This window comes from Equus caballus, chromosome 2, assembly GCF_041296265.1.
Source record: "Equus caballus isolate H_3958 breed thoroughbred chromosome 2, TB-T2T, whole genome shotgun sequence".
In the NCBI taxonomy this organism is placed as follows: Eukaryota; Metazoa; Chordata; class Mammalia; order Perissodactyla; family Equidae; genus Equus; species Equus caballus.
Genome location: NC_091685.1, coordinates 64,926,228 through 64,940,526, shown reverse-complemented (window position 1 = coordinate 64,940,526; position 14,299 = coordinate 64,926,228). Strand labels below are relative to the sequence as shown.

At 50.2% G+C, this 14,299-nt stretch overlaps 1 protein-coding gene across 1 annotated transcript in view; it reads left to right on the top strand.

The window, feature by feature from the left end:
* RP1L1 (RP1 like 1) overlaps positions 1-14,299 on the top strand; it is a 124,578-nt gene that overhangs the window by 101,997 nt on the left and 8,282 nt on the right. Inside the window, exons 2-3 of the mRNA XM_023636250.2 lie at positions 8,865-9,489; positions 13,897-14,038. Coding sequence (XP_023492018.2) covers positions 8,884-9,489; positions 13,897-14,038 — 748 coding nt within the window. The 5' untranslated portion in view covers positions 8,865-8,883. The remainder of the gene's footprint in view (positions 1-8,864; positions 9,490-13,896; positions 14,039-14,299) is intronic.

Sequence of the window (14,299 nt, the reverse complement as noted above, 5' to 3'; positions counted from 1 at the left end):
GAGTTGTCATGGATGTGTCCTTCCTCTATCACCAAAAAGAAAGGGCACCATTTCTGAGAAAACTTTTCCCAGTTATTACAGGTTGAACAAGAGAGTCTATTTTCATATACACGATGTCTTGCCTTCTTTCTGTGTCACACCGTCAGCAGACGCCGGTCAGCCCAGAGCTGCGCGGGCCTTGTCTCTGTTGTCCCTCCTCCTCTCAGCTTCCTCTTCTCCAAGGACTACATCAAAGGTTCTTTGTTGTTCTTGTTTTTGAGAACATTTAAGTTCTCCTCTCTTAGCAAATTTCTATTACACAATACAGTGTTACCAACTATAGTCACCATGTTTTCCGTTAGATCCTCAGACCTAGATCGAGGTTCTGATCTAGGCTGTGTGGATCCCTGGGGGGCTTCAGTGGGTGGGATTCAGAGGCCCATGAAGTCGTATGCAATATTTTGTGCATATGGAAATGTGCTCATTTTTCTGGAGGGGGGCGCTGTTCATGGTTTTTACATCACAATTTTGAAAGGGGTGGGTCTTACCTGGAAAATTTTAAGAACTAATGCCTTGGATATTTTCTCAAGAGGTCTTCCAGATTCAAGGGTAATCATTTACAACACAGCATCACGTATTATCTTTTCCTACAAACTCCTAGTGTAACCTCAGTGGCCCTTTAGTTTAGCATCTTCGTTTTGTGATTAAAATAACCGAAGCTCAGAGAAATCAAGTAGCTTGCCCACAGCCATCAGCTGGTTACTGGAAAAGCCAAGGTGGGCTCACGAGCCTGGGGCCCTCCAGAAGCAGCAGGGACATTCAGGTGCCAAAGGGTGAGGACCCGGGTGCGGAAGTTCTGTCTTCTTTCCTGGATTATAAATTCTGTGAGGCATGAGCCTGTCTCACCGCACTGTGCCTCATTCTCTGTGCCTCACCAAACGTTGGGCACATAGCAGGTCTCACAGTGTTTGCTGCTAGATTGCTTTATGCCTGTTAGTCAAAGTCCTACTCTCATTAGACCCCCTTTCTCTCTCACTGTGTTCATTCTCTTCCCGAATCCACCACTCAGAGCCTTGAGCGCGGGGGAGCGCGGGGGGTGCCTATTCTGCTGTGTGGAGCCGAGATGGTGCTCCCCACACCCCTCGCCACCTCAGCACCCAGCTTTGGGACGTCTTCACCCACCACTCGCCTTTCTTAAGGGATAATTCATCCCACCCGCTCCTGTTTCATTTTTCTATTATTCTATTTTACATTTTTTCTTGTGGTAAAATACACATAACATAAAGTTTACCATTTCAACCATTTTTAAGTCTACAGTCCGGTGGCATTAAGTTCATTCACATACCTCTGGAACCATCACCACCAACCATCTCCAGAACTTTTTTTATCTTCCCAAACTGAAACTCTGTCCCCGTTAAACACTGAGTCCCCACTCCCTCTCCCCCAGCCCCTGGCAAACCCCATGCTGCTCTCTGTCTCTATGAATTTGACTACTTTAGATACCTCACATAAGTGGAATCACACCGTATTTGCCCCTTTGTGTCTGGCTTATTTCATTAGCACAATGTCTTTAAGGTTTAGCCATGTTGTAGCATGTGTCAAATTTCCTTCCTTTCTAAGACTGAATAATATTCATTTGTGTGGATAGACCGCATTTGGTCCATCCATTCTTCTGTCAATAGACACTTGGGTTGTCTTCACCTTTTGGCTATCGTAAATAATGCTGCCATGAACAGGAGTGTACAGATATCTCTTCGAGTCCATGCTTTTAATTATTTGAGGTATTCTGGGTATATACCCAGAAGTGAAACTGCTGGATTGTAGGGTAATTGTATCTCTAATTTTCTGAGGAACTGTCATACTATTCTCCATAGCGGCTGTACCATTTTTTATTCCCATCAGCGAAATCTCCACCTCCTTGTCAATACCCGCTTTCTGTTTTTTTGATCCTAGCCATCCTAATGGCTGTGAAGTGGTGTCTCATCGTGGTCCCCTTTGTTTCACGAGTCACACGTACCCATCTGATCACGATGGCGTGACTATCAGTTTGTAATGCGCTGCCTACCTGATGCTGTTATCACCCAAAACTCAATTGAAATCAAACTTGGATAAGTGCCCTGGCTTTGTCATGGCTACATATACAACCTATGTGTGCCTCTTTGTCATACTGTATTTCACTGACTTTAATACACACAGATTTCACCCCCCATGTTTTAATATCTCTGAAATCAGGTTAATAGCATATCTTGTCTTAATTTGCTGCCATATCTTTCTTTCTTTCTTCTTGTCTCATGAAATAATGGTGCTCCTTGGCCAATTGAAGTCACTGGAAGGTGGTGTTGAAAATGGCCCCATCCAGCGTGTGTAGACCCATGTGGTGGTAGAGGACCCCATCCAGGGCTCAGCTGCCTGCTGAGTGACAGTGGTTTCTGTTCTCTCTGGAGGCTACGTGCTGTAAGCATTTTTCTCTGGGGACATGTACTGTTCACATCACGGTCGTGTCTTTCAGCTGAGCATGTGTGATATCAGTCAGCCCTCAGGGTTTCAGCCACAGCAACCCCCTCCTCCTGCTCCCTCTTCACTCCCTCCCTCCTGGATCTAACTTTGGTGTCATTGCCACCTGCAGTTTCTCTTCTGCAAAGCCCAGCCTGCGTCCTGCCTGCAGACTTCTCTCCCTTTATTTATTCGCTTCCTGAATCCATCACTCTTGCTGCCTGCTCCCCCTCCAGCCCTTCGCCCTGGCCTAGCCCACTTCCAGACCCTCCGACAAAACTGTTTCCTCCCCGGCAGGCCCACCCTGCCCGATTCCTCCACCAGGGCTGTCACCTTTTTGAGAATTTCCTGTGACTTCTATTTTTTTCTCCTTTTGCCCCTTAATCTGTTTTTCTCTGCTTCGCTCCCCCACCCACACACAGCTGGAATGCCTCCTCTGCTTTCTTGCCCTGCTTCCTCCTGAAATCCCCTGGCACCCCTCCCCCAACCTTCGCTGTCCTGAACCCATCCCACAGTTGCTCTGCCTGGGGCTGTGGGCTCTGGGGTTTGCTGGGACCCATTTTGCACTAGTGGTTCACTCCTCAGTCTCTGTGCTCACCAAGACCACCTGGCACAGATGGATAGCCAGACCCTGAGCTCCTGCGTGGTCCTGTCCACTCCCGTTGCACCCAGGTGGCTCAGGAGAGCTGAACCTCAGGGCATCGTCCAGTGCTCTGCCTGTCCTGAGGGGAGTGGGGTGGGGAATCCGAAACGAGGTCTCCCTCAGAGCTCAGCCACAGCCCCCAGCGGCACCAAAGCCCTCTGCTGTTGGACTGTCTCTCACCTCTAGGTTCTCCCCCACTCAGGACTCCCCACTTGACCCCCAGCTGGGAGTGGAGAGTGGAGAGCTGGGAACCAGACCCTACTGGCTGCCCTCCCGCTCTGCACCCTTCTCCTCTTTGCCCGTTCTCCCCAACAATTCCTCGCCCCCAGAAGGGTCAGGCTCCTCCCTTCCTTCCCAGCCTCCTCTTACTGCCCTCAGCCCCGGTGAGGGTTATCGGGGAGGGCCGTCTTCTCTCCACTGAGTGCAGGTTCATGCTCATGTGGCCGCCTGGTCCATGATCTGGCAAAGAGGTGCTAAGGGACTCAGGGCGCCCTCTCCCTGGGCCAGGCCTGGTATCCTACCTAGCTTGTCACGTTAAAGACGTCAAGTCCTCTCCTGCTCCAGCTTAGCGAGAGAAACTTCATGATTTTAAAAGGAGGAAAGCAGTGAGGGAAAAACTGATGTGTGTGACTTTATGTGTCAGCTGACAGTTAACCCTTTGTCCCACAACTGAGGGCTGGTGTTGCATTCTCTTCCCCTACCCTCGCTGGCATGTAGGAATGGGACAGTTGTCCCCTATTGGGGACAAAGTGGGAGGACCTGGCAGTGGCCTCAGAGCTGCCCCCCACCCTCACCCCAGCCCCCTCAGGGGCCTTCCTAACTCAGAAATCCAGCTTCAGAATTCCTGGAAGGTGGGACCGTCACTGGTGCTGCTCCCTGGAGGGTCCAGGTCCCTTTCCATTTCAAATGACAGAAACTCCACCTCAGATCCACTAAGCTAAGCAGAGGATTGTCGGCTCCTGTAACTGAAGAGTCCAGTTTTCCTGCTGGGGTGTGGTTTCAGGCCTTACAGCATCCAGGGGCTCAACTAGGTCATCAGGACTTGGTTTCCCTTCCTTCGTGGTGGCATCATTTTCTGGCTCCGTGAGGCTACCCCTGGCAGAGTCAGCTTATCTTGGCCTCACTACCAGCAGGACCAGTGCCAGGAAGAGGCCACCTGATCCTGGGGAACTGCCCGGGCCCCACACTGAAGGCAGCAGCTGGACAGGGTGACCAGTGGTCCCAGTCAGCTGGGGACTGGAGGTGGCAGGGGAGAGTTAGGTCCCAGCGTGGCCTTTCAGTGCTAAAACTGGGGCAGTCCTGGGTAAACTGGGAGGGCGGTCCCTTAGCCTGCAGTGATGCCTGCTTCTAGTTTCTTCCCTCGTTTCTGCCAGCCTCTGCTACCCTCCTCCTCCTCTTTATTCACCTGTTCTTGGCTCTAATGCACGAACACCCTGAGTTTCCTTTTGCCAGCCGTTCCCCTCTCAGGCTTCAGTGGAGAAGCGCTTTTGGTTCTGCTGCTGAGGGACCTGGGGCCAGAGCTGATCTTCCTGTGTCTGTGCTGTTTCATCCTCGCAGAGGCATCGTCTGCTCCCTTAATAAAGCCGTGTCAGAGGCGCGCCTGTGCAGAGCACCTGCTCCTGAGAGGACGGCCCCTCCCACCGCTCCCTCACCCCTCCCTCCAAAACTGCTCCTCCCTCTACTCCCTCGCTGGGTGAGGAGAGAGGGCCACCTCCCACCAGGTCCCAGAGCCTGAAAACTGAGAACCAGGTGGGACCTCGTCCTTCCCTGCAGCACTCCCCACAGATGGTTGGTCAGTAGGTCACCCAGTCCTGCTGGTCCCTTCTTCTCAGCCTCTGCTGGATCAGTCCCCGTGTCGTTCCCCTGCTGTTGCCCTCATTCACCAATCACTTTCCCGGCTCTCCAGGCCCCATCCTCCCTGCCACCGCCAGAGAGGCCTTTCCAAAACATCAGGATGACATCCATCCAAGGCCCTTCCAGAATGCCCAAACTTTCTCCCTGCATGCGCAGGCACGTTTGCACATGCTCTCCTGGCTCAAACGTCCTGAGCAGAGCAGGGGTGGCAAGTGTCCGGCCCTTGTATGGCCCTTCTCTGCTCTGATGCTATGACAGCACTGCTGGCTGATCACAGCGTGCAGTGCAGGAAGCTGTGCGCCTTCTCCTCTCATCCTTCCAACTGCCCGCCCCACTGGGTCAGAGTGGGCACCAAGGCCGTATTCATCTTCCATGCTGCTTCTAACATCTTCCTTCTCTGGCTAATCCCTAAGTTGTCCTTTAGGTCTCAGCTCAGGAGGCTCCATGTCACCTCTTCTAGGAAGTCTTCCCTGACTTGCCATTCCTCTTAATCTGCTTTCGGTCACATCCTGTATATATTATGTATCTGTATCTCAGAACACTTCTTATGCTGCATTTTAATAATGTACCTACTTGTCACACTAGAACGTAAAGGTTTTGTAGATTGGTGCTATGCCTTAGTAATCTTTGTATTCCCACGACTCAGCATAGAGCCTGGTATACAACAGATGCTCAGAGATCTTTGTTGTATACATGAATGAATGAACGAATGAATAACCTGGTGGGACCAGTTGTTTCGAAGGTGAGAGAATCAAAATTCATTATGCCTCTTTAAAAAAGAAAGTAGATATGCTTCTCCCTCTCCTGTGGCCACAAGAGGAGGTCACGCTTCTCAAAGACTCGTCTTAGAGATGGAGTTGAACCTGTTGGTTTTTTCTTTTTGAGGAAGACTGGCCCTGAGCTAACATCCATGCCCATCTTCCTCTACTTTATATGTGGGACCCCTGCCACAGCATGGCTTGCCAAGCGGTATGTAGGTCTGCACCTGGGATCCAAACCGGCAAACCTCAGGCCGCCAAAGCAGAATGTGCAAACTTAACCACTGGGCCAGCACCTGAACTTGTTGTTTTTACTCATGCGGCTGGAGAGCAGGCAGTGGCCTCGGCTCCCTGGAGGAGTGGGGTGAGGTTTGTGTCTTACATGCCCTCACCTTTCACCATCCAAAGGCCCAGGCCACCCCTGCTTCTTCAGCTCATTCTCCCAGGTCCTAAATGTTTTCTGACTTCTCCGTGTGTGTGTGTGTGCCCCTGAATATGAGTGTGTATGTGTGTGTGTGTGTGTATGCTTGTGTATGAGCCGCCTGCGGTTACATGTAGGACCTTGTCTGTTATATAAGTGCAGGTACCTTTAGCGGTGGATGATAGTAATTCCCCTCAGCTTTTCTGGGGCCCGAGGGCTTGGTCTCACATTGGGAAGGAGCCTTTGTGTGAACTCCAGCTGCTCTTGGCCTGATCTTTGCTTCTTAGGACCCCTTGGTTCACGTTTCTCTTTTTATTTCAAACATCTAGTTGGAGATTGAGAATTCCAGCTCAGAAAGAGGTTATTTTCTAGAAGAAGGCCAGAAGATAGGGGTGGTCAGCCGCTTGAGTGTATGTTGTGATGTCACACTTTTGCCTGGGTCCTCCGGGAGCCACGGGATGGTCTTTGCCTTTGCTCCAGGCCAGATTTCTGCTTTCCCCTTGGACGTGCCCCTTGGCCTGCAGGGCTGCTGTCAGGAGGGCTCTAGAGAGGCCCTCCTTGCAGAGAAATGGGCTGCAAGGAGCAGAGCCCCTGGAGGCAGTGGGGATGCTGCAGGGACATGGTGATGCTGGGAGACACAGTGACACTAGGGGATGTGGTGACATTGAGGACATGGTGATGCTAGGGGGACATGGTGGCTCCAGAGGACACAGTGACCCTTCCTTCCCCTCTCGGTCCCCGAGTGAAGGCCAAGAGGGATGCTCATTGTCACAAGTGAAAATGAAAATCAAGTAGGAAGAAAAGTCAGTCCTTCAGGAAGGCAGGCCCGAGTCACAGCCTATGGCAGCCGCAGGGATGTTAGCGGGAGGGCTAAGAAAGCGGCTTACTGCGATTAGTTGGGAGGGAGGAATCTGAAGAAGCTAATTATAAAGTTTGTGCCAGAGATGAGAGAGGATTACAAGGCCTTTTTGTGCACTGAGATTTTGAAAATGGGAGGAGAGTTCCTTCTTCTAAAATGAATGGAGATAAATAGAGAGACCAGGTAAGAAAGGGCGATGTGGCCCTGGCTGAACCATCAGGAGGGGTTAACAGGAGGCTGGAAGACCATGGTTACCTGCAGTGTGTACATTAACATGGGTGCTGCTATGGTCTGAACCACATGTGAGCGGGGAAGACTCCTCACCTGATTGCAATTGCTCAAATGTCAGCTTACTGTCAGGCCCGGGCTCTGTGAAATAGTGGTGTTATTCATCACTACGTATTTCCCGGGCCCCTGCTCTGTGCCAAGCATGGGGCTGGGCATCCTGGGGAGTACAGGTTCTGCCTCCCAGGCCTTGGAGTAGTTGGCCAGAAAGGATACAGGCCTGGGATGTGGGAAATGTCAGGGGAGATGCATGAAAATGGGGGTTGCCCTGGACTAGGCGGCTGGGGAAGTCCCCACAAAAGAGGGAAGCCAAGGCAGGATGCAGAAGGATGGGGACCACCATGCAGGGAGAGCCTCCGAGTCAGGCAACCTGATGGGAGTGGAGAATTCCTGCAGAAAACAGCAGGAGTTGAGGTTCGAGGGGGCGGCCAGGAGCAAGCTTGAGAGGCCCTTGAATTGTGGCATAAAGGGCCTGCGCTCTTCTGCAGACACTGAGAATGATGTAAAGGGCTTGGAGCAAAGGAAATGTCCGGGTGAAAATGGTTTCAGGTCAACTTGGCCGGTGCATAGAACGGAGCGTCAGGCAGTGACCTGGACAGGGAGAGCCTGTGAGACGCTTTTACAAGAATCCTGGGTGAGGCAACAGGGCTCCCCCAAGGTGGGAATAGAAATGAACAGTTGGAGGAACAGCCTTGACCCTACCACGGCTAGCATGAGCCCCCAGTTTCCAAAGTCAGTGTCAGTGGGCTGGGGCACTCACCCACAGGATTCATCACACATCTTCCAAAGACTTTGGAGGGATGCGAGCAGAAGCATTCTTTTTATATTAAAGCAAACAGCACTACATAATGAGAAAACATGGCATGGAGTGGCGACATCCTCTCTGAGTTACAACTCTCCTTGTCTGCACTCCCATCCCTGAGGGGCTTGGGACGAAAGGATTCTGCTCTGGCCCTCTCATCTGCCAGCTGGAGGATGTAAGTCCAGAGAGCTGGGAACCCCGGGGGTCACACATGCGACTTTGAACTGAAAGTGGGCAAGGTATCCAGGTCTCCTGATGGCTTGTGCGGCTTGTGCGATGTTCTTAATGTCTGCGTTACGTGGTCTCTATTTACCCACCTCTTTAGGAGATAAACTCTAAAATAGTCAAAGGAGCTCAAAGTGGTAGAAGAGGGTAAGAGAAATGTCCAGAGGAAGGAAAGGAACAAAGACTTACTGATACTTGCTCTGTGTCAGGTGCTCCATATGGGTAGCTCACTTACTCATTATAGCCACTGCGCAGGGTGAAGCTGGCTGCATTTTACAGGTGGGTCCATCAAACACAGATTACATCATTAACCTCCTGGGTCATACAGGAAGTAAGTGGAGGCCGGTGGGATTTGAACTCAGATACGTTAGATGCCAAACCTTTGGCCTTCCTCCTATTCCATCAAAATGGATTAACCTGCCTCTACGTAGCTGAGTGGAGAAAATGTGGGGAGGGCAGGAAGCACCCCTATAACAAACAGGAGGGAGAAACGCAACATCCCACGGGCTGTTCTCTGACTCTGCTCCTCCTTTGATCCCTTTCAGCTGCCTGGGCCTCCACACCATGAACGGCACCCCGAAGGATGCCCAGGCCCCGAGCCACCGTGGGTGCCTCCTGCCTTCTGTGGCCCGAACCCCCTCTGTCACCCAGATCACACCAGCCAAGAAGATAACCTTCCTCAAGCGAGGGGACCCGCGGTTTGCTGGGGTTCGCCTGGCTGTTCACCAGCGCAACTTCAAGAGCTTCGGCTCTCTGATGGATGAACTTTCTCAGCGCGTGCCTCTCTCCTTTGGAGTGCGCTCTGTCACCACACCCCGGGGCCTGCACGGCCTCAGTGCCCTGGAGCAACTGGAGGACGGTGGCTGCTACCTCTGCTCTGATAAAAAGCCCCCCAAGACTCCTAATGGGCCGGGCCAACCACAGGGGAGAAGCCCTTCTCAGCAGTCGCAGGATTTCGAAGGCCGTTGTGAGGTACCAGGAACGTCTTCTTCCTGCAGGGGTCTCAAGGCCCCAAGGAGGATAATACTGGTTAAGAATGGGGACCCTAGAGTCCAGCAGACAGTAGTTCTCAGCCACAGAAATACGAGGAACCTGATGGCTTTTCTCAGCAAAGCATCCAGTCTTCTGCACTTTCCCGTGAAGCAGGTGTACACAACCAATGGGAAAAAGGTAGGCTGTTGGGGTTTGATCTTTCCTTAAAAAAGTTCCCTGGACCTGAGATCGGCATAGTTCGGTGGAATGGAGAGGTTCTTCTTTAAAAAGAGGTGCTGAATGCACTGCTACCAATTAGAGGTGAATAGAGTGGGGACAGTCAGTCAGTCAATCAAACAAGCCATTGTGATTCATGTTTTTAGCTACCATTTAGCAAGCACTTAGTAAGTGCCAGACGCTGGGCCTCGCACATTTTCATTATGTTCTTCTCCAATCCTCTTAATAACCTATCTTGGTGAGAGTTCAGTGCAGGAAACAGAAACTGCTCGCAGTACCTTAGGCAGAAAGCAGTTTAATACAGGGCATTAGGGGGCCTCCAAATCTTTAGAAAGCTGGGGGAATGGCTCCCAGCATCCTTCAGAAAGCTATACTTCTGCTCAAAGCTGCTGTGATGATTGTAGTCAAGAACACTTCCATAGTGGCATCCAAGCTTGTAAAGCTGGGAACAGGAAACTGCCGCAGCTGCATCTTGACCCCCAGGAACAGTGGGGTGCTGGGTCTCCCACTGCTGCCTGAGCCACCGTTGCCTCCTGACACCTACACACTTGCTTCGCAGCAACAACGGCCAGAAGCAAGAGAAGGTGGTGTCTGCCTCACTTGCCTTCCCAGTCTTGAGGAAGTGCATCTAATTGATGGAGAACCCAATCTGCATCCAGCCCTAACTGGAAAGAAGCCTCGTGAATGTAATTTTTGCCTTCCTAGGTTCTGCAGAACATGAATGTACATCCTAGGAGGGCAGGATGGAGGATGGGGCCGGGTGATCTAAGCCATAGTCTCCCCGTAATCTAATCCTATGGCGGTTTAACACCTATATACACCATTCTACCAATACTTAAATTTACAAACAGCAGCTGCAGCAGTGTGTGCCCACCGAATAACGTAGCTATCCCTCCTACCATCAGAACATATTTACCTGCTCCCCCAAAGTCGCGCTAGTACCATCCGTCTTCTAGTTCAGTTGCAATTCCACCTTTATAGCCTCTGTCTTAAGATTTAACTGTCAGGTCCACGACCACTAAAATACCTTGTAAAAGTAGCAGAGGAAAGCGAGGGCAGAGCATAGGAAACTGGTTCATTTATACGCCTAGCAGAGCTGTGAGGAAAATTAGGCTGTCCACTTCAAGGCCATTGTTGGTTATTAGTTTCCTCCTACAGTCCATTCCGTGTTCCCTCTGCCAGCACCTCAGCTGATGTGGTTATAGACCTGATAGGGTGACTGGGCATTTCTGCCATCTAAATTATGGTGCATTTACTGTGTGCTAGCATGTGCTACATCATTCCTCCAGCCTCTGAGCACTTGGAGGTCCTTCTTGAGCATCTGTGGTCGTGTGTGCACTTTTATCACTGAACATGGCAGCCAAAGAAAAACCCAAGGAGTTCCCTGGGCAACAGACGACTTCCTACCTGACCCCATTGCATAACAGCAGCCCTATTCCCCCTTGATCATCAGAATCAATCACTCCAACCCACACAAAATCCCCCTTGTTGCCTGTTTGTTCATTGTCACAAGGAGCCCCATGTGGCCAGGTGACTGTCTCAACCTTCAGCTCCACTGACCCACTGTTGTGTCTTGTGGTGGGAACATTTTCCCTAGGATCCTGAGACCTCCAAACCAGCAGAGCCCAAAGTTGCTAGGGTGGGAAGCAAAATGTTTGCAGCTATGTCATAGGTGTAATAGTGAGAGGAGCCACTCTCATTTTCACCCCTTAATTTCCAGGTATCTGTTGTTTATGGAGAAACAGCACCAAATATTGGTTGCCAGTTCAGAGCACATATTACATCCTGTAAGACAACACCTCAGCATCACCAAGTGATGCCTTCCAGGTCCTTTGGCTATTCTTGAACTGAGAGTTTAGACTTTGAGCTTGCCATTTTCTTGAAGTCAGAGAAGCCAGCCTAATCCATAGTCCTTGCTGTTCTCATTCTCATTTTAAGAGTCTATCATGGCAGCTAGTGATAGTCAAAGCCCTGCACTCAGTAAGCACTACATTCTACTATCAGGGATGATCATTCAAGAACCTGTTTTATCTTTCCGCCATGGGCTACCAGTGTCCCATTGTAACCAGGTTATCTCTGCCTTCAAACCCAACCAGCTTAGATAATTAATCCCAGATTCCCATCCGTGACGGTCTATTGCCTGCAAGCACCTTTGATACTGTACACTGTATCAGTCATAATTCAGTACAGGAAATAAGAACCTCTCCAGGTGTCTCCAGCATGAAGGAATTATACACAGAGAGTTTCACACTTAAAGATTCATTGAAAGGAGGAGCATAGGCTGAGTTCCCAGAAATGATTCCTGGAACATCACAGAATTAACCTGTCTGGGTAGACACCTCTAGCGCAATCAAGAAAGTGGGTTGTTGGGGGGACGTCACTGGGATGATGGAGTTCAGTATCGCCCCACCATTGCTGTGATCCAGAATGAGGAAGGTGATGTACCACTACTGCCTGCTGATATCCAGGAAGTTGGTGACTGGGTACTGGAACAATGAAGTGGCTTTTGCCATCGCAGCTGCACCTGCACCTTTTTTTTGCTTATGGCAACAGTAAAAGCAAAAGGAAGAGGGCCTCTGCCTCACTGTCATTTTCCACATCTTGTGCAGGTGCATCTAATTGGTGGAAACCACTTCACGGTTAGAACTCTAGCTGCAAGGGAGTCCAGGGAATGTGTTTAGAGCTTTCTAAGCTCTGCAGCACTGGAAAGCACACCAGAAAGAGAGTAGAATAGAGGTTGACTAATCTAGGGCATAGCATCCACCACACAAACTCATGGGGCAGTTAATATTACACCTCTGTATAGATAAGAAAACCGAGGCACAGAGGTTAAGTAATTTGCTTCTAGTTACATGGTTGGCAAATGATAGAGCCAGCAATAATGATTTCAGAATCATAATGCAAGAATACTTCTAAATGATGGTGCATTTACATGTATTAGCATGTACTGCAGGCAGAATACACAGACAAATAAGACTAGGCCCCTACCTCCGATTAGCAAGTTTAGTGGGTGTGGTGAGAGGGAAAGAGTAGGCACAAAATAAGTTAATCGGAGAAAAGAATATTAGTATGTTTTCATTTGGACTTACTGCAGAGCTATTAGAGTTTCTGTAAACGGAAGGATCTCCTTGCTCTCCAGGACAGGCCATGTCACATGTCACGATTATCAGTTCACAGGTCCTCGCCTGGATGGACACTCTCAATAATGCTCTTTTTTTCATAGATCCTAGACCTCTACCTCTTTCTAGGATGGGAGTGTCACGTAGCCCTCACTTCTTTCTTCTTCCTTGGAAAAGTCTGATTTCCTAGAAGCATGGCTACATCTATAAACTGATAGACTTTGGCCCTGTCTGTACTTTTGCTATGGACTGGAAATCTGATCAAACAGAAATGTAGCTAGGAGTTTCAAATGAACTTCTAATTAACTGGATTGAAAGATTTGGTGTACAGCAAACAATATTATTTTGTGGCGAGAAGATGCAAGAGTTCTCTCTTTTTTTCAGTTCCTTGTTCATGAACATACCCACCTCATTGAGAAAATGAAAAAGAACAGATTCAGCACTTTAAAGATGGAACTAAATCCCCCAAGACTGCCAGTTACAATGCGATGCTAGAAATAGTGCAAACCCTCAGTATGCAGCGTCCTCGGGGCCGGGTGAGAGTTCCCTAAGAGCAGGACCCTCTTTCCTGGAATGCCATCCAGCACTGATGCTCCTCCTCATCTCCCACCAGTCCTGCTGCTGGGAGTGGAGGTGGCTGCAGAGAGGATGACAGGAGAATCGGGGCAGGACCCAGAGACCCACTGGAGGAGTCTGAGAGGGAAGGGCCACCTGTGGAGAGAATGGTGCCATGGCCTTCTCCACTCCACTAGGGACAGGAGCAGAGGCGATGGCCTCAGACTGCACTGGAAAATAGAGATCAGACCCAAGGGAGGGCTCTGTCTGGGGAAAGGGCCAGATGGTGAATCAGGTCTCCATATGCAAGCTGGAGAACTTTCGATTCTGGTTGCTTTAAAAAATACATATTCTGAAGGGTGCAAATGTGGACAAGGAAGCAGATCAAAGGCTTCTGGAAGTCTTTTCCACTGGAGGCATCCAGAATAACCTCTAAACCTTAGGCCTCAGACCAGGTAGAGGGAGGAATGTAGGTAGAGAGGAAGATCATGGTGGTGGGACCTCAGCCCCCAGCCTGTTAGGGAGGTGTTATGGCGAGTGGATGGGATCCTTCCCTTGGATCAGAAATCTGGGGTGAGATGTGCAAACATCATGAAAGGGCCGCAGTGAGTGGATCCTTCCTCTGTCTGTGTCTGCCTGGGCAGAAGGGGGCTCTGCAGACCAGGCTTCCTGACTCAACACCCTCCTCCTTCAGGTGGATTCACTGAGGGGTCTGCTATGCAGCTCCTCAGTGCTGGTGTGTGCCGGCCACGAGTCCTTCAGACCTCTGGCAATGGAAGATGCCAGAAGAAATGGGACTGAAACTTTACCTGGGCAGACATCAAGGAACAAAAATGGTGAGTTGGTTTGGGGGTTTCCCCAATCTTATTTACTCTGGATAGTGGTTCAGCAGGGCTGGGCAGACACCCTCTATGGATAATTTAGGAAACCTGTCTTGGCCCCAATTCATGGGCATCCCAGTTGTTTTGGGTCTCTCTTGCATATTCCTCCTTCTTCTCATCGCCACGGACCTTAACTAGGTTGAACATTTGACTGGGGCATGAGAGAGGGGAGTCTGCTATTTAAAGAGAACAGGAATTAGGAGATCTTGAACTCTA